Genomic DNA, 23,059 nt, shown 5'->3' on the forward strand with positions numbered 1-23,059 from the left:
GTTTCAATGAACAATGGTTCTGCTTGGAGGGTGGCACAGACATTAGGTCAGGGTAAGAATTTGGTTCACTGGCTGTGATAATTTGGGAAAGCATTCATCTCAGAGAAAGAGTAATTTATAAAGTCCTCTTCTTCAAACAAGTTCTTTTTTTTTTTTACCTGTAATGTTTTTTCAATGAAAGAGCATGCTTCTTTTTCCGTGTTGGTAAGTGAGGACAGGATACAGCGAGCACACTAAGGCATGTCTAGATTTAGTGGATCTGTGATACTTCAGGCATTGGTGTGTAACACCATCTATTAAGCCAGATGATACCTGATTCTGTGACACTTAGCAATGTTTTGTAAATGTATCTGTTATATAGTGTTACAAGTCCCACAGGTTTCCTCACGTAACTCAGGAACTCTGTGGTTCAGAGTAGCAAATGTCTTCTCAGTAGTTTAAATTGGGGGGAATTTATTTTAAGTCTGGCTGTATATATCTCTTTGGGTCTAAAGAAAAACTTATAGTAAACATATGCTTGTGGGACACTCCTAGAATCTCCAATACAAAGAACTAGCTTTACATTTAACATTTAGAGAGAGGGGGAGGGGGAGAGAGAGGATGGTCTTTATTTACGTGTGATTACTCTAAGAAGTGGCATAGGAGCAGTGGGCAGTAACAGGAAAATGGTAGAAAGGCACAGTTGAGCCCTTCTAGCAGGGTAGGGTGTTGTGTTACAGGAGTTGGCCGAGGGTACAGGCTGAGGGTGCTCCTTCTGCAATGTCCCTCACGGTTCCCACTACCCAGCAGCCTCAGAAGAGCCCCAAATCCCTATGCGGCCCAGTAGAAGTGAACCTGTGGCCTTGGAAGGAGGCTCGCTCTACAGCTCCTACTGTGACTTAGTTAAGCTTCCTGCCTGTTCTCTGGACTTTCTCTTTTGCCTTCCCCTGCTCACTCCCTGGTTTGTGTCACCACAGCATTCGTAGAACCACAGGAGAGAGTTGTTTTTACAAGAAAGTCAGGATTCTAGCTGGAAACCTGAGACATTCCAGTGGTTGTCAGTAAGATCACTGTCAACAGTCACCCTGGTGAGGCAATGGGGAGGCAAGTCACTTAAATCAACCGTTCTTCATGATCCTTCCTTTAGCACGAGTTTCTTTGTTTTTGGTGGGGTTGAATTTAAGACAAGTTTTCCCCTTCTGCCCGCCTCCTCCCCGCTCTGCCCTAGCTACAGTCCTGCAGCTGCCACCTCTCAAATGCTGGGATTATAGGCCTGAGCATGGATGGCACCCCTGCCATGTAGTGTGAATTTGTTGCACATGATTAAAGTATGAAGAAGCTGGTAAAACCAAGTCTTGGGCATTTGAGGAGGCATTTCAGAATCAGAAGTGGAAGGACACAGGGAAGTGCTTTTGGCATCTGTGGCGGAAGCAAGTCACTTCCCCTGAATGACACCAGCTGTCACTTGGAAGGTTGACCATCTGCAACCCTTGCAGCCTCTGATTCCTATTTGATGTGTACTGTAGAACTGGGAGCCAGTGTGTGTTGGAGGGCTAACATCTGAGAACTGCTCTCTGCTACTCCCTGGCTTGATATAGCCTGGTGCTTGCTTGCTTACTTGCTTTTGTGCCGCTAGTATACTAAGAATAATTTTGCATTTTAGAGGTTAAAAAAAAAACCCAAACAAACAAAGAAAACACCATAACCACAAAGCATAAAGTATTTATTGTCTGACCCTTCAGAAAAAAAAAATCTCAGAACCAGCCTGTCGGACAGCTTCTGATTTCTCTTCTCTCAGATTTTCTGGGTAAAGCTTCAGGCCTTGTATTGGAAACACTTGAGAGTGTGTAGATGGGGCTCCCTGACAGAGCGATCTGGACTGATCTACTCCCTGCTTTGTCCTTCTAGACAGAAGCCTATTTCTGCTCGCCTCACTCTGCCCCACAAGTCCTCAGACTTGCCTCTGTGCACACCACCCTTTCTGTCTTTACATAAGAGCATTGAGAACTCGGTCCTTCACCCTGTGTCTGGATAATTACAACCGAGTTTATCATCATAGACATGAATCTGTGTAAAGAGGGAGTATCAATGAGAGCTTCAATCAAAAATAAGACATGTCAGTGATGTGTCTTTTTTATTAATGGATTTAGCCTCCTAAATGGCAGTTTTATGAGTTCCTTACATCCTAAGGGATAGGTTTCTGGCTGATTGGTTTAGTTTGGGGTTTTGCGGGGCTGGATATTGAGACCAGGGCTCGAGCACCGAGCTGCATCCCAGCCTGGGGCAGGGTGTTGGTTTCATTTGCTAAAGTCTTGAGAACATCCCAGAACAGCTGTTATTACTGATATATCCCAGCCTCTGAGAATTCTCAGAGCTGTTACTCATGTGTGTCCTGTCCCGTGTTTGCTTTCCTTTTTGTTTTTTTTAAGCAAAATTAAATTTTACTCATGTATAAACAATGTCAGTTTTAGGTAGGTAAGGAAGGGAAGGCTCTGTTTTATCTTTCTGTGTTTCTTGTTGGAGGTTGCTGCTGTTGTCTGATCACGGTCCTCGATTACTGTTTTGTCTTCCAGTGGTTTACTGTCTTGCACCACTTACACCCTGTCCTTAAGCATGCCTTTTCCTAACTGTCACCTGGGGGAGGTATTAAGTCAATATACTCTAGAAGGAGTAAACTAAATAGTGGTTTAAATGTAATTACAATCTGAAATTTATTTTCCTTTACCAGCTTAATTCTGAGGATTAAATATAGGACCTGTACGGTTATAGTTAGGTTTTCTTTTTCCTAAATGCCTGAGACCAGTGGGTGGTGCTTCAGATTTTAGATTAAAAAAATGTTTTGAAATATTTGCATATAAACATATATACAAATATTAATCATCTATATTTTATACATATTATGTACATACATATAGGGAGGAGGAAGAGAGAGATGGAACCCAAATAGAGCTATAGAATTCCTTTGTGTTTCCCATGCGCCTGCCCTGTGCACACACCTTGAAGGGCGTTGTGCTCAGTGTTTCAGTGTGTCTGAGAGCTGACTGGCCTGCGCACAGGAGGCCAGTGGTGCAGTTCTCACCTGGGTCACACCATGCATGGTTGGAACGCTGGAGCTTTTGGGTTTCAGGTTAGGTGTGTTCGACCTGGACTGTTAACTAGTAAGTTGCTGTGTGTTCTATGACTGTAGCTAATATTTAGCTTGCCTCAAAGTTTTTGAACTGATTTTTAGTCTTAACAAATTCTCCTTATTGGATGAACTACACAGGAAATTTTTCTTCTTTTTTTAACCATATCTCTCTGTAACATAAACATGGGAGTATTTAGGGTAAAGTAGATACTGCATGTTTTTATGAGGATGTGTAAACATGAAGAAAGGTGTCCCACCGTCTCCCGGGGTGTCGAGTGGTACAGTTCCATTGTTGTTGCTGTTTTTAAACTCTGCAGTCTCAACATTTGAGCGAGTAAACATTTGCAGAACACTGGAGAAGAGTAAAGGCACTGTGCTTGGTACTGCGTCCTTCCAGGATGTAGTTCATATGGACCATACCAGGCTGGAGGGGGCACCTGAAAACTGGGAATTTTTGAGGAAGGACTTCTAAAATATTTTAAAATATGTGAATCGCTTCAGTCTGTTTAAACAAAAAAAAATTGTTATCAGGTCCTTTTTAGAAGAATAGTTGTCTCACTTTTTAATATTTTTTTAAAGGGAAAAAACCCTTTCCAATGGTTTTTGTGTTCTGTGATTTCTAACTTTTTACCTGAAGCAATCTTCCAAAGCATGTCCCATAGCATCACAGTAACTTGATGGTGACCATCATCTGCATGTCTCACACCATCAGAGTAACTTGATGGTGACCGTCATCTTTGTCCTAGTTAGAAGTCTCCAGTCATCTGTGAAGGGGGATAAACTATTTTTCTTGTAACTTCAGGCCTTTTTTGATCTAATGACATAGCTGAGGATGATATGTTTGGATATGTAAGAGGTTAGCATTTTCAAAATCAATCTCTGCTATTGTGATTATAAATATTTTGTAGTGTTTTAATAGATGCATATTAAAGTTTGTACAAAAAATCTAAAGTGTCTGTGTGTTTGTCTAAGAGCAGTTATTTTAATGACATATATAAAAATAGAGATTTCATAAAATAAAGCATAACTACCCAAATACATACTGTTTTCTTACTCACCAGGATTGTAGAGTTGGGTCCTTCCTGTGTAAATGTTCTGTTTACATAATATGAATTTTAAGACTAAATTTTGTTTAAAAATAAATGTTTAGACTGGACATAGTAATACACACCTTTAATCCCAATACTCGAAGACAGAAGCAGGTGGATTTCTGTGAGTTCAAGGCCAGCCTGGTCTACATAGTGAGTTTCAAGATAGCCAGAGCTACAAAGTGAGATCCAATCCCAAGAAAACAAAGACAAAACATTAAATTAAACCAAAGTTGAAATGAATGTTTTACTTCTCTAAGAAACCGAAAACTCAGGTACATAGTGACAGCCTCATACTTGATTTACATTGTATAGACAGCTCCATCTTCACTAGACAGTAGTTCAGAACAGACTACAGTTCTTACCAGTGCTTAAAGATCTCTTGTGAGAAAAACAAGTATCCACAGGCCTTTGTGTGAATTACTGGCTTATAAAATAGAGCTGCCTTAGGGTTTCTGTTGTGATAGACATCATGAGCAAAAGCAGCTTGGGGAGGAAAAAGTTATTAGATTTTATTGGCTTTGTCATGGAATATCTTATTTTCTCTCTATATAATGATTGAAGGTTTGCTAGATATATTAATTTGGGCATCTGTGGTCTCTTAGAGCCTGCAGAACATCTGTGAGGCCCTTCTGGGTTTTAGTGTCCCCATTGAGAAGTCAGGTGTCATTCTAATTGGTCTGTCTTTATATGTTATATGGTCTTTTTTCATTGCCGCTTTTAATATATTCTGCCTTTGTTCTGTATGTTTAGTGTTTTGTGTTAGTATATGTGCAGGAGGGGCTTTCTGTTCTGGTCCAATCTATTTGGTGTTCTGCGCTGTGCTTCTTGTACTTTTATAGAAGTCTTCTTTAGGTTTGGAAAGGTTTTCTTCTATGATTTATACACCTAAGGTTTGATAAAGAAGTCAGAAATACACTCTGCAAAAAAGAAATCTTCAACAAATGTTGCTGGTTTGATTGGATGTCTGCACATAGAAAAATTCAAATTTATCACCCTGAATAAAACTCAAGTCCAAATGGATCAAAAACATGTATGTGATTACTAGGCATTGTCTTGGTTAGGGTTTTACTGCTGTGAACAGATACTATGACTAAGGCAACTCTTATAAAGGATAACATTTCATAAATAAAATATTTAAATAAAACATTTAATAAATAAATAAAAACAGGCATAACAACCAACCTACAATCCCTAGATCCACAGAAGCTAAGTATAAAGGAAGGGAGTAGGGGGACACATAAATCTCCATGGGAAATGGAAATAAAATACATTTTATGGGTGGACTGAAGGGTTGGAGTGAAAAAGGGAGGATCAGGTGGGGAAGAGAGAGACATCTTGGGTTGAGGGGCACTTGAGGGCTGTTATGGAAACCTAGTGCAGTGGAAACTTCCTAAAAAATATGAATGTAATCTTAACGGGGCCTCCTAATACTGGGGAAGACAGCCCTGACTGGCCATCTCTTGCCATTAAATGAGGCTTCCAATACCAGGACTGGGTTGCATTCAATTCAGTTGTTGGTCAAGGAGGTCCTGTGGAAATCCTGAGATTTCCCATGCCCAGACAATGGGTTGTTCTCTGTACACTGACAGTGTTGTGGGCGGGGCTAATTGCTGAGGACAACACCCAATACCCATACAACTCATTGAACATAGAGGCGTTGAGCTGGTGCCTCCACGGAGCCTTCAGCCTTAAATTCTAGGGTCTGTGATGAGAGAAGGCACTCTACAGCCTACCAAAAGAGAAACACGGACACCAAGCCAGCCACAAAACCCTTGTCCCACAATCTGTCCTGCCTGCAAAATATGCTAAGGTCCATCGTAGCACTGAACTCGTGAGAGTAACCAACCAATGTCTGATTCGACTTAAGGCCCACTCCACAAGAAGGGACTCATATCCATCACTGCTTGGGTAACTAAGAACTAGAGACAAGATAGCCAAGAGACCTAGGATAAAACCAAATACTACTGTTCTGCAATAGGAATACAATACTGAAATGACTCCTAATGATATTCTGCTAAACTCATAGATCAGAGCCTTGCTCAGTCATCATCAGAGAAGCTTCCTCCTGCAGGAGATGGGAACCAACACAGAGACCCACAGCCAGACAATATGCAGAGAAAGACTTGGAACACACAGCTCTAAATGGGATGTCTCTATCAAATCCCTCCCCTCAGAGCTCAGGGAACCTACAGAAGAGGAGACAGAAAGAGTGTAAGAGCCAGAGAAGATGGAGGACACAAGGCCCTCTAAATCAACTAAGCAAGGCACATATGAGCTCACAGAGACTGAAGCAGCAAGCACAGGGCTCACATTGGTCTGCACCAAGTCCTCTGTGTATATATCATACTAAGCTGAAAGCTTAGTATTCTGATGGGATTTCTGGGTGTGTGAACAAGTGTGTCTCAGATTCTTGTGCCTGCTTTAGGGGCTCTTTTCCTTCTGTTGAGATACTGTGTCCAGCCTTGATGTGATGGTTTTAATTTTATCTTACTATATTTTATTTTGTCATGTTTGGTGTTGTAGCTGCCTGCAGCTGCATATGATCGGGTCTTCTGGAAGAGAAGTAGGAGCCTAAAAGAATAAAGGGAACTGGATGGTGAGAGAATAAAAAATGGGGCCAAGCATAATGGCCCCATTTAGTCTTCCATGTATTATTCAACTCAGAGACCAAGCAGGCAGGCAAAACCCTGCTGCCCTCAGTCTGCCAGCATTCTGTGACCCAGTCAGCATCTTCATCTTTGGTCTCTGGAAGTGGGAATTCTGGCATAGCAGGAACTTGGAGAGAGGCATGTGTATTAGCAGGCCTGGCTGGGGGAGGGTGACAGTTCCTCCTTATGTATTTATTAAAAATTAGCTGGACTGGGCATATTTATGCACCATAGTCCTGCCTGGGGATTATGGTGGCTTGGCGGCGTAGGTGACTGAAAATGAGGATTCTAATTGACCTTGCCCTGGGATTATTAACTTCTATTCAATAAACTTCAATGCTCGACATCCCTCATTATCTCCCTAACAATGCCATAGGCAATTAGTCTGAATGCATAACATTCCCTACAAAATTCCAAGTCAGGGTTTGGCTAAGATGTTGGAACATTGATGGTCAGTCAGAAAGCAATGTCTAATTTTGTTTAGCTATTATAGTAAATCATATCTTGGGGGGCACCTAGCACTTGAGACCTTCCATCGACTAATGCAAGGACAAGTCTGGGCCATCTCTGAGTTAGGAAATGCCAAAAGGTCCCCAGGAGACTGGCTTCACTTTGAAGCTGTACACCTCAGATCCGTGGTCAAGCTTTTGGGCCTGACACACAGATTTCACTGGAGTGACCGTGACACTTAGATGAAGTTCCAGAATGTCCCGCCTCATTGTGGCTAGGAATCTAAAATAATAAGAGTAAGCAAGATTATATACTGAACCCAATCCAAGGCATTCAATGCATTTAGATTATTTAAATCACTGGTCAATTCATCAATGTTCCAAGTGTCCAAATGACTTTTGCTAATATCTGAAATTTCTGCTTTTAATTGTTCTATATCATGAGAAATATCTGTATCCTTCCACACTCCCTGCAGATGAGCCTTAGTCTTCCGAAATGAAGCATGACACTTAGTAGCTAGCCTAACTTACACACAGCAATGCATACGAATAAGAGACACAAGCTTTCACCACGATAGGGGAGCTAGTTTGAATTTTGAATCTCCCGCTGTCACTGCAGCCACCTTGGTGCAGGACCCCATGGCGAGTATCTCAGCCAGGCCTCTGCTGCTGCCAGCATCCCAGCCAGGGCAGGAAGCTGAGGGCATATCGTGCTGTGGGGCTCGGATTTTTCATGCAGGTTCTGGCCTCGGGGTCGACTCTGTGGGAATTTTTCCCCACTATGTCTTTTGGGAAGGGAGAAATGGGATGACACCAGGGCCTCTCTGCCTCCTAGGAGTCGCCCTGTGCCCTGCACTGCCATCTTGGCTGACTCGTGCCACATGTAAGCTAACCCTTTATTTCTCAGTGGGGCAACTTAACTCAGCCTCCACTGTGTCAACCATATTTATTTTCAACATGAAACACAGAACAGCAATCATTCATACCACAAGACAAAGACAGACACAAACCGACATGTGGACAAATCGGTGGCACACCGAGTATACAGACACAGACTAACATGTCACATGTATATATACATATATTTTGTTTTGGTTTTGTATTTTACTATTTTTATCTATTTTTTATTTTATTAGTGTCCTATTCCTCTTGCCTAAATGTAGTTCTTGACTATGGACAATTGCCTAATTGAAGTTTCCGATCCTAACTGTCGCTACCAAACCCTAAGTGAGATTAACACTGGGCCAATGCAGTCCCAATTTAGCTGGCATCCTCTTGCACTCCATAAATTGTTTACCAGTGCTGGATGCCATTTTCTTATTTCTGTTTCTTGTGAAACTTCACCAGGTAGCGCTACTCTCTAATTATCTCCTCATTTCCAGGCCCATCGTTGGGTGCCCAGCTGTTGCAGCTGCCTACAGCTGCATACAATAGGGTCTTCTGGAAGAGAAGTAGGAGCCTAAAAGAATAAAGGGAACAAGACAGCGAGAGGGAATAAAAAATGGGACCAAGGCATGATGGTGCTTTTAGTCCGCCACGTATTATTCAACTCAGAGACCAAGCAGACAGGCAAAACCCTGCCCTCAGTCAGCCAGCATTCCGTGGCCCAATCAACATCTTCATCTTCGGTCTCTGGAGGCGGGCATTCTGGTGTAGCAGGAACTTGGAGAGAGGCGTGTCTATTAGCAGGCCTGGCTGGGGAAGGGTCACAGTTTGGTTCCTGTTCTTTCCTAGTGAAAGGTAAAAAGGTTGTGGATCTGGAGAGAAGGGGAAGAGGACAGGGAGGAGAACTGGGTGGAGTCGAGGGAGTGGAAACTGTAATCAGGATATATTGTTTGAGAAAATAATCTATTTTTAATAAAGGGGATTAAAGAGTTTGGAGGGCTGGAGAGATGGATAGCACAGTAGGTTACTGAAAACATTAGGTCCTGAGTTCAGATTCTCAGAACCCAGAGACAAGCTGAGTATAGCAGAACTCCATGAAATCCCAGTGCTGGGCCCAGAGACAGGAGAGTTCCAGCGCCTCCCTAGCCAGCCAGTCTAGCCAAAAAGCAAGCTTGAAGTTCAGTGAGAGACTTTTGTCTTCAAAACATAAAGTGGGAAGTGATTGGGATAAGATATCCTGGTGTTAAGGTCAGGCCTCTGCACTCTGACACAGACAAACACACACATGCTGGACCTCCATACCTATAGGTTCCACATCCATGAATTCAAGTAGCTTTGAATCAAAATTTATCAGTAATAACATGCAGTCATATTGAACAGATGCAAACATTTTTTCATGTGCGTGAGTATGCGTATGTGGTGTGTACATATGTGTGTGTTGGCTTCATATACTTGCATGGGCACTCATAAAGAACAGAGGAGAATATCAGATGTCCTGCTCCATTTCTGTCCACCTATTCCTTTGAGTCAGGGTCTCTTTCTGAATCTAGAGCTAGGCTAGTGGCCACCAAGCCCTGGAAGTCCTCCTGTCTCCACTCTGCCTCCTACATATACACTCACACATGCACATACATACACTCATACACCCACACACATGGATACATGTACACCTACACACATGTGCACATACACATGCACATGCACATACACTAGTACACACACCTTCACACATGTACATGCACATATTCACACATACACACACTCATATACACATACCTACACACATGCACACACACATATTTACACATACATATACTCATACACACACACCACAACACTAGTGTTGCAGACATGGACGCACACAGCATTCTGGATGGATGCTGCTCATTTCAACCCTTTTCTTCAAACTTGAGTAGCAGTGCTCTTACCCACGGAATTCTCTCTCCAGTCCCCAGAATTTTTTTTCTTGTCATTCCCTAAATAATATAGTATAACTATTTATATAGTATTAGATGTACTCTGGTGCAATATATTTCCATGGGCATGTATTATGCAAATATACATTATGGTGTTGTGTGACACTGTTCCTGTACATATGTGAATAAGCATGTACCCACTCCAGATAGAAAATCAGTGTCAGACCAAAGTACAGATACCACCAATGTCCAACGTGGTGAACCAATGAGCTTTATTGGGGTTATTTAGAAGTGTAGAAATGACTCAGAGACAGCTGCATTACCAAAGCCCACCCCATCATGGTGACAGACAGCTCCCAATAGCTGGAAATCTAGAGTCACTGCATGACTTGCAGACAGCTAGATAGGTTGTAAACAGTCCCTTCTAGGCAGTGTGGCTGGTCTTTGTCTCTTCCAACCTGGATTACCTGAAAGTGACTCTCAGCAGTTCTTACTGCTTGTATATACGTGGTGGAGGGTGATGGCTCATCAATTTCAGGGACTTCCTGAAACTATTGAGTTATTTGCTTCCTGAGCTTAACCTGAACGGGCTTCTTCCCTGTGGGATGGATGGCATCACCTTCTTTAAGCACATCCTAAGTCCTAAGGAGCTTCTCACTACGATGAAGAATTCCAACTTGGAGGAGATTGCTAAAGAGCAAATGATTTCAAGACAAAGCTTTAAAAGAAGTAACTAAGGTTAAACAAGGCCATGGATGTGGGCCCTGATCCAGTGTAACTAGGGAGAAAGGATCTAGTCAGAGGTTCCTACAGAGGAAAGAAGACAAGGGTCCAGCAAGAAGGTGGCCATTGGAAAGTCAGCAAGAGAGGCCTCTGGGGAAACCACATCTGCCAGCACCTTGACCTTGGACATCAGTCTCTAGAACTGTGAGAAAACAAATCTCTGTCAATTAAGCCATCCAGTCTGTGGTCTTCAATATAGCAGGTTAGCAGTCTAGTTAGAGCATTCTACACACTGGCTCAAATGGTGGAGTACCCAAACAGTACATAGGGGTTTAGTCACATGCTCTGAAACCTAGACTGCTCAGTGGCCCCAGCGGTGTGGAAGAAGACAGTAGCAAAGATGTTGACTTCAGTGGTAATTGCTTCATAAGATAAAAATGAAAATTCAATCTTTTTAAGCCTCACATAGCTCATGCTTGCCTCCAATCTGCTATAAAGCTAAGGCTGGTTTTGAACTCCAGACCCTCTGCTGCTTCTTCCCAAGTGCATGGCAAACCATGCTTGGCAAGAAAAAAAAAGTCATTTTGAAATCAATGATAATTAATTACTTAATTTATCCCTCTAAGTCTACTATTCGAGTTTGATAAAAGCTTTTGATGACCTTTTATTGGGTGAAATGAGACACTGTCTTCTAAGTAGGAATTTGCAAATAGTTCTTTTTATGATCAGAATAAAGAATAGCCATATATATGATACTATTCAGTATTGATCCATCAAGTTAACCCTGAAATGATGAGGGATATAAGGACATATTTGAAGATAGGTTTCTTAGCACAGGGGATGGTTGCCTCTGGACAGGTCTCTTAGACCACCTCCATATTTACTAAACAATATGTCCCACAATGTTATCATTTATATTTCTCCTGGGATTCTCTTACTAAAGTCTGAACACAACCACAGCTAAATGGGCCAGGACAGTTAAGATGATTTAGTGGCTGCTGGGATGTGGTACATGCTGAGTGAAAGGTGTGGCCCAGAGAAAATGTCATACTGTTAAATACTATTTGGTTGGGGTTGCTATGTATCTTCTAGATAAATAATATGAAGGCTTCTATTTTAAAACAATGCATCAAATTACAACCCATGGCTGACATCAGTTGCCACGGGGCTGCCTTATCCAGTCTACGGGATACTCAGTCTAGAAGATAATTGCTTTCTAGTTCCCAGACAGCACCGGCACTCGCTGAGTGGAAATGAAGAGGTCTGTCTGTTTCTTTTGCTTTTTAATGTTATTTTCTCTTGACAAATAGCTTGCTTCCCAATCTCATGAGTTAGAAACAGCCTCAAGGCTTCTTGAAATGCTGATTGTGCCGAAGAACTGAAGACCTCCTGAAGCTCCTCAGCCAGTGATGATATCATGCTACTGAGATGAGACTGAAGAAAACACCTGCCCCATGGTAGAGAGGCAGGAAACAGTGACTAGGAGACAGGGAAAGGAGCTCGGTTCTCCAGCTTAGTCACTTCCACAAAACAGACAAAAGGATACATGTATCCCTATCTTCAGAGTTTCTCTGCTAGGGAAACCTCAGCAATCTAAAGAGCATTTCTTATAAGGAGAGAAAGGTACAGCTTGTAAAAAGGGGGCGGGGGGGATCCTGTGAGCACCACTGCCTTTCATGAAGCACGAGGGATGCGGAGCAGGTGCATGGCCTTTCATGAGAAGGGGTTTATGAGCCTGTGGGCTCAATGCAAATGAGTTTTATTTAGGTACTTCCCAGATCTACCTAGTCTAAAGAACACAGTCCACCGATGAAGAGACCCCTCAATGTGAACAGGATCCAGGGCTCCTGAGTCGCAGCATGACCATGTGTGGCCTCTGTGCTCTTCCTGGATCTGGGTGCAACTAATATCAGTTACTATTGTGGCAACTTCCGGCAAATCTAGCATAATGCTGTATAGACAACTGATAATAAGTGTAAAAAGAGGTGTCTTGTCGGTGCAGCTTTGGCTAGCTGAAGAGTGGTCAGCGGAAATCCAGGTAGGTGCCGGAATGACTTTAAACCCTAATTATTGCTTCACAGTAACTTCTGGAGTGCACGCTGGGACATACACAATGACAGGCATCTAAGAGAAAATTGACCAGTATATCAGATTGAATAAAATGTAAGCGGCTGGGAAAATGATCCTGGAGTATTTATCAATGGCGTGAGTGTTGATCCTCATGCTCACGTAGCTGCCTCTCTGGCTCTTCCTCTGTGGAGAGCCCCTCTCGGAGGCCAGGGTCAGCTGTACCATCATCCGGTCTGGTTTCTCTCCATTCTCTGGCATGTAGCCGCCCAGGTCGTTCACCTCTCCGTCACTGTAGCTGCTGTCCAGCATCACTGCCCGAGGCTGGGGCAGCCCACAGGTGCAGGAGATCTGTGAACACACAGGGGTATGTGAACTGAGGACCGCTGCTCAGAAGCCTGCAAAAGCTTCTGCACATGAAGGGTGTAACCCACAAGCCTCTTGGGTGGCTGGATTACAGGTTGTTGACACCACACCAGGCACCAAACCCTTGATAAAAGTGTTGAACAGATGATATTATTCGGTGTTAGTCATGAGGATGGGGATTGCAAGACAGCACAGTGGAAATAGTAGATGACAAGGCATTGCTGAAACGCAGAGGCTCTGTGGTGGTGGGAGTATGCTTGGCCCGGGAGTGGCACTATTTGGAAGTGTGACCTTGTTAGAGTCGGTGTGGCCTTGTTGGGGGGAGGTGCGTCACTGTGGGTTGTGGGCTTTAAGACACTTGTCCTAGCTGCCTGGAAGCTAGTCTGCTCCTAGCGGCCTTCATGAAGATGTAGAACTCTCGGCTCTGCCTGCACCGTGCCTGCCTGGATGCTGCCATGTTCTTGCCAGGATGATAAAGGACTGAACCTCTGAACCTGTAAGCCAATTAAATGTTGTCCTTATAAGTCATGGTGTCTGTTCACAGCAGTAAAACCCTAACAAAGGCAGACTCTGAGTTGCAAACTGGGAGAAAGGGAGGGTGGGAGGAAAGATAACTTAAGAAATGATAGGAGATATGAAGAGAAACTTCCTATCACAGGTTATGGCTGCCTCTAGAGGAGTCTCTGAAACCTTCTCCATATTTGTTAATAATAATGTTTAAATTATCATTTATTCCCCAACTGGGATTCTCTCCCTAAACTAGCAATTCTCAACCTTCCTAAGGCTATGACCCATTAATTCAGTTCCTCATGTTGTGGTGACCGCCAACCATAAAATTATTTTCGTTCTACTTCATAACTGTCATTTTGCTACTTTTCTGAATTGTAATGTAAATATCTGTGTTTTTCGATGGTCTTAGGCAATCCCTGGCAACCCAGAGGCTGCAAAGCCCTTCAATACATTCTAAACAGAAGCACAATTAAATGAACTATGTCTTAATTTGGTTTAGTGGCTGCTGAGATGTAGATGTAGAATGAATTTATTCATTGAGTGAAAGATGTAGAGAACTGGTAAGATGCCCCAGAGGTTAAAAGCATGGTTGCTCTTCCAGAGGACCTTGGTTCAATTCCCAGCACTCACATGGCAGCTCACAATTGTCTGTAACACCAGTTGCAGGGGACCCAACACTCTCACACAGACATACATGCAGGTAAAACACCAGTACACATAAAAAAATTTTTAAAGGAAAAAAAAAAAGATGTAAATGTCAAATACCAAAGCATATATCATTCCATTTTCTCACGACCGTGGCTGGAAGTAGGCTGAGGAGAGGGTCTCACAGACACATTTTACAGGAAGGGCTGGACTTGCCCACAGGCTCAAAGCTAGCCTAGCGTATGTCATGGTAAAGTCACCTTCTCCCGAAGCTTCCGTTCCTTCCGCTCCTGCACAGTGGTCAGGTAGTTGACAGCTGCGTACTCCAACACTGAGAGGAACACGAACACAAAGCTGACCCAGAGGTAGATGTCCACGGCTTTGATGTAGGACACTCGGGGCATGGAGGCGTTCACTCCCGTGATGATGGTGGACATGGTCAGCACCGTGGTGATGCCTGCCATAAATGGTGAGAAATAAGCATGTGCTTGCCTTCACCAGACACTGTAGGCCTTGTCCCTCTGTGGCCCTGCCTCGTGTTTTCCCTTGGCCTAGAATTTAGCACCTGCTCCCTTCTTGTGAACATGCTCCTGTCGCTCAAGAGCTGGTTATCACGAAACTCTTCCGGGTCCTCTGCCCCTCATCTCCACTTCCCTCCTCTGTACACCTGGTATATTCATTATAGCACCAAATCACATCCTTTCTGCAGAAATCTCTTGACATTTTAGCATGCAGATATTTCTTTCCATTGTTACAAGAAAGGAGATATAGATATAAGCAATCAAGTGACGAAGCATGGGATTTATCTCAACACTGTGTCCTTTGTGCCATAAAATTCCTATAATCCTGAGCCTGTCCCTTCTGCCTACAGCCACCCCATGCTGGACCGGTGTGCCCATCCAGAAAAACTACCTTGAGAATCTTGACATCGGTTCTACCAGGATCGTTTTATTTATAGGAAACAGATTTTAACATGAAAGCACACATGTATTTAGCACCGTCCTTGTTGGAGTGTGACGGCTAGCAACTGCTAGAGAACAGGGCATCTGTCTGTGGAGAATTGCCCAGGAGTTCAAATTAAGCTCAGAACACTTGTTTGGAAAACATCAAATCATAGAGGATTAGGGTCATCCTAAGGGCCAACTCCAGACCATCTTATTGAAGCCTGGTGGGCCATCCTGTCACTTGCAGCTTGAGCTGTCTCAGCAGTAGTGATGCCTGTGACTAAGTGAGCTCATGCTTGGGATGAGGGGAGTGGATGGGGTGTTGTGTAAGGACGTGAGGGACGTATTGAAAATGTAGGTGCTGGCTGGGCAGTGGTGGCACACACCTTTGACCCCAGCACTCAGGAGGCAGAGGCAGGCAGATCTCTGAGTATGAAGCCAGCTGGTCTATAGAATGAGTTCCAGAATATCCAGGGATACATAGGAAAATCTTATCTTAAAAAAAAACAACATACACACCCCCAAATACAGGAATTCTGTCTTACCCAGCATTCATTTTTAACACCCTCCCCATCAAGGATTCTCTTGCAAAGGTCCCTTGGCCACCCTTTGAGAAACACTGTTACAGAATACATTACACAGACCAGCATGGAAGTCATCCAAAGACTGGAAACCCTCAGGCCAGGGCTCTTAGAGAGGACTACAGGTGAGATGTTTGGATGGACAACCATGGAAGCCTGGACAGATTTCCATGTGGCACTTAGATCGTGGGATGCTACTCGAATGGGTACCTTGAAGCATTTCCAGGTTATGCTGTGAAGAGGAGAAGGAGGAGAAGAATGGAGAGAATGACCCGTGTTCCCAAACACCTGTATTATACACCTGAGATAGTCCTTACCTAGGGGGACTCTGGCAGGCACAGCTCTGCGGTCGATCCAGAAGGACACCCAGGACAGCATGACCATGAGGGTGGCAGGGAAGTAGGTTTGGAGCAAGAAGAAGAAGATGTGACGACGCAGAGTGAAGTTGATGTACAGACGGTTGTACCAGCCTGGGGACACAGGGAGAAGAGAGAGCAACATGGAGGCTTGGCTCCTTCAGCAAACAAGTTTTATTTAGAGAACTGTAAATATTGCCTAAGACACCCCTCCCTGCCCCTGCTGGGACTGTACCACTAGTGGGGGCACAGGGTGAAAAAAGCAGTGGTGGTGTCATGTGATGACCCTCGACTTTCGTGTGAACCCACTACAAGAAATCTTTGTCCCCATCATAAACACAAAGGGAACCCCCGAGAAAGTCAATTAAAGTCTGATTTCTCCAAATATGGCCTGGGGCTCATCAGCCTCACTGTTACATAGAAGTTTCTTAGAAGTTCAGATATAGTTCATGGGTAGAGTCCTTGACAGCATGCACAAGACCCAGAGCTTGATCCCCTCCCCCCTTTCTCCCTCTTTCCCTCCATTCTCTTTCTCTAGACTCCTACGCCATAGCCCAGACCCACTGGAGCAGAGTGTTTACTGAACAGCAACCACATGTGGTTTGTGTGCATAGCGAAGCTCAAGAAGCACTGACTAACAACCCCCTTTTATTTCTTTTCTTTTTTAATTTTTCTTTTTTCTTTTTTTGAGAACGGGTTTTAGGTTGCTCTGACCAGCCTCAAACTCACTATGTAGCCACGAATGGCCTTGAACTCCTGATCATCCTGCCTCTTGCAAGAGCTTCGGTGATGGTGACTAACCCATGCCTGGCTTCCTCTCTGGATTTCTTCATGGGAAGAAATGTGTTTTGAGGTATAAGCACAGTATTTTATCTAGGCATAGAGGAATAACCAGTGGTCTGTTAAGCTGTACTCTACCTTTGTGTTTTCCATGAAAAGGAGCGTGTGGGAGGAGGATGCCCAGGACTGAGCTAAATGGGGGCTTGACAGCTGTAACTCAGGGCCTGGTATCCTCAGTGAGTGCATCACATGGGATGTGCCTCTTGCATCAGCAAATAATTGCATAGGGAATTTCAGAAGACTGATGTTCCAGCAGTGAGCTGAACTGCCACACCAAACTGGAGTATTACGCTAACAGATTAGAAAGTCTGGAGTGTGCTTACAAGATGGAAGTCCAGCAAGAGAAACTGCAAAACCCCCTGAAAGGTGACTGGTCAAAACAGACTGGAGGGATGGATAACGTTAACCCTTAACTGTCTACCAGCATAGGCCAGCAGCTGGGGAAGACCTCAGAGCATAGTCTCAGGCAACAGGAAGTGAGAAGGCCTATGCAGACCTTTGACTCATAAAGCCACAGCCAGGTCCCCATGAGGATCAGAGAACAGCAGTCTGAATTGGAACTCACTTGAATAGAGGGAAAGGCTCTGGTGTTCATTACAGGGATGCAGTGCCAACTTAACAAGGCAGTCGTCTCAAACAAACCTACTTACATGGCTAACATTTGAGCCTTAACCAATATTTCCTAGGCGGTTGTCTCTGATACATTGGTGGATCAAAAAAAAAGCCTACAAAGTTAGTGGCCTTGGAAAACACCTATACCCCTAAAACTGGTGATACTGAGCCAGAGGGCCAGACTAGATGCATAGTATATAATGAGTTCAGGCCAGCCTAGCTCATAGTGTATAATGAGTTCACCAGCCTGGCTACATAGTACGTAGTTTAATGAATTCCCCAAGTTGGCTACATAGTGTCTAGTGAGTTCAGGGAGGCATGGGCAGTAAAGGGAGATCCTGTCTCAAATGAAACAAGTCACCCATACCTGATGCGTACCACCTACTAGACTTCATTTGGGTCTAGTTTCAAAGGCTTCAGGTCTTCTGTTTCAAACCTTTGAACACTTGATGTGACAACCAAATCCCATACTTCCTAAATAGAGCCTGAGCCCGCTAGCCAAGATGGAGCCTCCCTGGCACTCCACCCGTGCCCCGAGCTCACCTGTACTGCTGTAGAAGGCTAGTTTTGTGGTGGTGTGGAACTCTTGAATGAGGAACTGAGAGAGCGAGATCCTCTCGTCTGTCTTTAAGGAGTCGTTGCCCTTTTTCCAGTACAGCATGAGGTCGTCTTCTGTGTAGGCATCTGGGAAGAAGAGATCCAGTGTCAGGCCCCAGGGCGGCAGGCATGCACGGGGCGGCAGACAGGCACGGGGCGGCAGACAGGCACGGGGCGGCAGGCAGGCAAGGCCGGGCCTGCCTGTGGGGCTGTGGGACCTCTGTGTAAGGTAGCAAACTTCAATCTAAATCATATGGAAGACAACTCAAATCCTTCCCAGTTTCTCAAGACTTAGCAGAGGAAGGCTCTGGCGCTAAAAGGCTGATGGTTCCTACAAAAAGCCTTACCCCACAATCCCACTGCAACCACCGGTTTAAACCAAATGATAGTGCGGTTGGTAGGGCGGAGAGAGTTAAACACTGGCAAGAGTTCAGCTTGCCCTGTGGCTGGCTCAGCTTTGCATACTAGAACCCAGGCAGCTCTTTCTCCTCATGCAAACGGGAATGATTCATCTCCAATGTCCAGATCATGACTCATTCTCAGGCAGCACGTGTGGAGAAGGGCTTCTCCTTAGACCAGTTGCACCCATCTCCTCAAAATAAGGTGGTAATGACTGTACCCATCACTCTCTCAGAGGCTGCCAAGTGCGCACCATGCCCCATTCAGGCGAGGCTACTGCGTCCCATGGCACAAGCTCGTGTGCTGCTGAACTCAACTGAGGTGAAACTTCTTGGAGCTGCCAGCAGTGTAATCTGCGCATGTGTCATCTGTTCTTCCAAGGGCTCTCTCTCTAAGCCTTGTCTGTGTGATAGGAGGCATCTTGTGTCAACTGGCTCAGCTCTGGTACATAGGTATTCAAACAGACTCTAATCTGTGAAGGCATTTAATAGAAATGGCTAGCATTTTCAACCAGTAGGCTTTAGGTAAAGAAGATTATCCCAAGTCCTCCGGGAGAGCGTGATCCCAGGAAGTGAAAGGCAGGACAAGCAAAGCAGAGCTGCTGAGAGAGGTATTTTAGAAGTATTGGTGCTAGGCTGCGTCTACTCACAGCTTTCGATTTCCAGGGAGCAGGTCTGTGTGTCCAGGGGAAACCTGCTGAAGTCCATGTTGCACATCGCCGTTACTGTAACTCTAGAAATAAAAGGACAAGTTCTCAGGGCCTGCTTGAGACAGATGCAGGATGGTGAAGCACACAGGGGAAAGGCCCCGTTGCTAAGCAGCACGCTGACATCAGGAAAGACCCTTAGACACAGCATGCTCTTCACAGTGATCTCAAGCGTTTATGTGTGCCACTGGAATCTGTACAAGGCAAATGAGTGTCTCTGCTAACACCAGCACATTCCAAGAATCTGGAGATACAATGTTGTCAGTGAGTATAACATTGTAACACACACACACACACACACACACACACACCACACACACACACACACAGAGAGAGAGAGAGAGAGAGAGAGAGAGAGAGAGAGAGAGAGAGAGAGAGAGAGAGAGAGAGAGAGGAAGAGAGAGAGTGAGAGAGAGAGAAACTTTTAATTTAAATTAGTGTTAAAAAAAAGTATTCTCAAAATAGAAGTATCCCAATATTTGGATAACTCTCAAAACTCACGGCTCCTTAGGAATATTACTACACTTTACTGTCTGCTGCGCTCCTGCTGGGGATGGCATCTCCTCTATCTGTGTAGTAGGAACATCACAGAACAGTGAACCCCTACCTGACACTGCTCAGTGGTCAAGAACCTGAGACTAGATAGGCCATAGGCCTAGGGGAAAACCTACTACTGTATTGAGCTAAAGGAACACAGCAGTGAGTGACCCCTGATAACAGTCTGTGATTCCCATGATCAGTGCCTCACCCAGACATCATCAGAGAAGTTTGCAGTAGACAGGAACTAAGAGTCCCACAAACAAGGCACAGAGAGTGAGACCTGGAGTACTTAGCCCTAAGTGGAATGTCTTCATCAGACCTTCTCCTCAAGGCTTACGTATGCCGCAGATGAGACCGTAAGAGGAAGAGGTGATGGACGATGCCAAAGAAACACTATTTTCTGGTCTACAGAGTGAGTTCCAGAACAGCCAGGGCTATACAGAGAAACTCTGTCGAGGGGGGGGAGAAAAGAAAAAGAAAAAAAGTAACTATTTTCCAGACACAACAAAACTGATCTATACGCCAGGCAGTGGTGGCGCACGCCTTTAACCCCAGCACTTGGGAGGCAGAGGCAGGCAGATTTCTGAGTTCCAGGCCAGCCTGGTCTACAGAGTGAGTTCCAGAACAGCCAGGGCTACACAAAGAAACCCTGTCTCGAAAAAGACAAAAAAACCAAACCAAACAAAACAAAACAAAAAAACTCATCTACATATGAATTCACAGAGACTGGTACACACAAGACCTGCCCAAGCTCAAACCAGACAACAGTTTCAGCAAGGGGAAGGAGAAGAGGGCAAAATGCCCCACCCCCAACCAAGAAGCCATTTGCAGCTGATAACTGCTAGGAAAGGAAAATTTATTTTCTCCCAGGGAATGTCACTGAGCATGTCAACCACACCTCAGGGAGAGCGCCTTACCCACGAATGGTTGGCCAGTACAGCATGGACTCCATGTGGTTTTGTGCATGTTTGTTTTGTTTTGGTAGTTTCTCTCTTATTGGATTTTGTTTGTTTTGATTTTTATGGGTCTTGTGTTTTGTTTTGTTTTGTTTTGTTTTTAGAGAGAAAGAACATAAAGCTGGGTGGGTAGGAAGGTGGGAGGACCTGAGAGGAGCTGGGAACAGGGAAAGAATATGACTGAAATATATTGTGTAGAAAGAAGATTTTTAAAAATAAAAACAAGTAAACAAAGAGAAAAAATTAAATATGTGTGCTTAAAGCCGTTGCATTAGAAATGACATGGATATTCAGGAAGTGTTCTTCCGCTGTTTGAGAGCTGTTACCCAAATCAGCAAGTAGAGTATGTACCTCTTGAACAGTGAGTGAAATCCTACATGGTTCTTCCTTATCTCACTTCTTGCTCATTAACAAGCATCAGTCTATGTTCATTTGTCATCCGAGCAAGCAGACGCTTGTAAATGTTTACTATGGTCTCACTTTGCACAACTGTTCTGATAACAGGATTATAAAAACTAGTAGAGTGTCACAGAAAAATAGTAAGAAATCATGCTCAAGTAAAACGCTTGGAAATTATAAGTAAAGAGAATTATGTGTTTTATTTCACTTGTAAGTAACATGCTATCCACCTGTCTTAGTGCGGTCTCCCACTGCTGTGATAAAGCACCCTGACAAAGAAACTCAGGGTGGGAAGGCTTATGTGGCTCACAGGCCCAGGTTCCCGCCAGCCTGTGGAGAAGTGAAGGCGTCAGGAACTCGAAGCAGCCGGTCACGCCAATCCACAGTCGAGAGCAGAGAGTGGTAAACAAGCTCATGCACACTGGCGCTCAGCTGACTGCCTCTTTTTATCCAGTCCAGGACCCCTATCTCAGGGAAGATGCTCACCACAGCAAGCTGGCCTTCCCTTATCCATTCACATAGCTAAGATAATCCCCCACAGACAAACCTTATCTAGACTAGTCCTCATTGAGACTCTTTCCAGATGGTTCTAAATCATGTCATGTTGACACTTAAAATTAACCGTCACAGCATCCTTTATATCAGCAATATTTATAACAACTTATGTTGTTATATGTACACATATATATATAACATACATATATATGTAAATATATACATATGACTCACATGTAATATAATATACAACATATAATGTATAACATTTAACACATATTATATAACATAGAACATGTAATATGTAATATATCACATATAGTACATACTGTATAGTATATACTACGTAGTACATATTATAGTATATACTATATAGCATATACTGCATAGTATATTATATGTAATATATATTATGTGTAATATGTAGTGTGTAGTATGCAATAAATATATGACATGTGATATGTAACAACATATCACATATATCAGTACATATGGCATATCATATACACTATATCACATATACTGTATCATATATACTATGTCATATATAATAATATATATTACACACACACACAGAGCTTGTGACAAGCATTTGCTTGTTGCTAAACATTTACTAGTGTATCGGAGTTCTAGGTGTTATGGTCTGGTTCTTTGCAATTCTTCAGACTGTAGGGCTGTATTGGTTTGTTGGAGAATCTTATCTTGAAATGAGGTATCTTAAGATCCTCATAAATCGCAGGAACTCCCGCCAGCAGAGTGGCTCTAGTTCCTTCCAGTCTCTCTGGGGTGGTGTCCTGAGCAGACCTTGAGCGCAAGCTCTGCAGCAAGTCCCACAATACCCAGGGGAAGTTCCACTCCCAAGCCGCTCTGACACTCTCAGGATCAGAGGTGAGGAGGACACAACATCTGTCCCAACACCAGGAGTAACTGGGACCTGCAGGACCAGGCACACAGGAACTCCACCAGCAGAGCGGCTCAGGTTCCTTCCAGTCTCTCTGGGCTGGTGCCCTGAGCAGACCTTGGGCTCAGACTCCACAGCCAGTCCCACAACACCCAGAGGAAGCTGCTGCACTCCCAGGTGCTCTAACAAGCCCTGGGTCACAGGATCCCAGAATCACAGGATCACAGAGACAGCTTGACTCTGAGGAGTTCTTACACAGCCAGGATCACAGGAAGGACAGGCTCCAGTTAGATTTAGCAAGGGTAGGTAGCACTAGAGATAACCAGA

General features: G+C 44.0%; 1 protein-coding gene across 3 annotated transcripts in view; it reads right to left on the reverse strand.

The window, feature by feature from the left end:
* Positions 1 to 12,239: 12,239 nt before the first annotated feature.
* Positions 12,240 to 23,059, reverse strand: part of Gabrr1 (gamma-aminobutyric acid type A receptor rho1 subunit) — a 37,802-nt gene continuing 26,982 nt past the window's right edge. For 2 of the 3 annotated variants that reach the window (XM_031368764.1, XM_031368763.1), the window contains 5 exons: positions 19,385 to 19,467; positions 18,283 to 18,423; positions 16,249 to 16,401; positions 14,667 to 14,863; positions 12,470 to 13,236 (listed from right to left, as the gene is read on the reverse strand). In XM_031368764.1, coding sequence (XP_031224624.1) covers positions 12,943 to 13,236; positions 14,667 to 14,863; positions 16,249 to 16,401; positions 18,283 to 18,423; positions 19,385 to 19,467 — 868 coding nt within the window. In that variant the 3' untranslated portion in view covers positions 12,470 to 12,942. Of the gene's footprint in view, positions 13,237 to 14,666; positions 14,864 to 16,248; positions 16,402 to 18,282; positions 18,424 to 19,384; positions 19,468 to 23,059 lie in introns of all 3 variants that reach the window. The other variant, XM_031368762.1, reaches the window with a different exon arrangement.

Source organism: Mastomys coucha, unplaced genomic scaffold, assembly GCF_008632895.1.
Source record: "Mastomys coucha isolate ucsf_1 unplaced genomic scaffold, UCSF_Mcou_1 pScaffold14, whole genome shotgun sequence".
Taxonomy (NCBI): domain Eukaryota; kingdom Metazoa; phylum Chordata; class Mammalia; order Rodentia; family Muridae; genus Mastomys; species Mastomys coucha.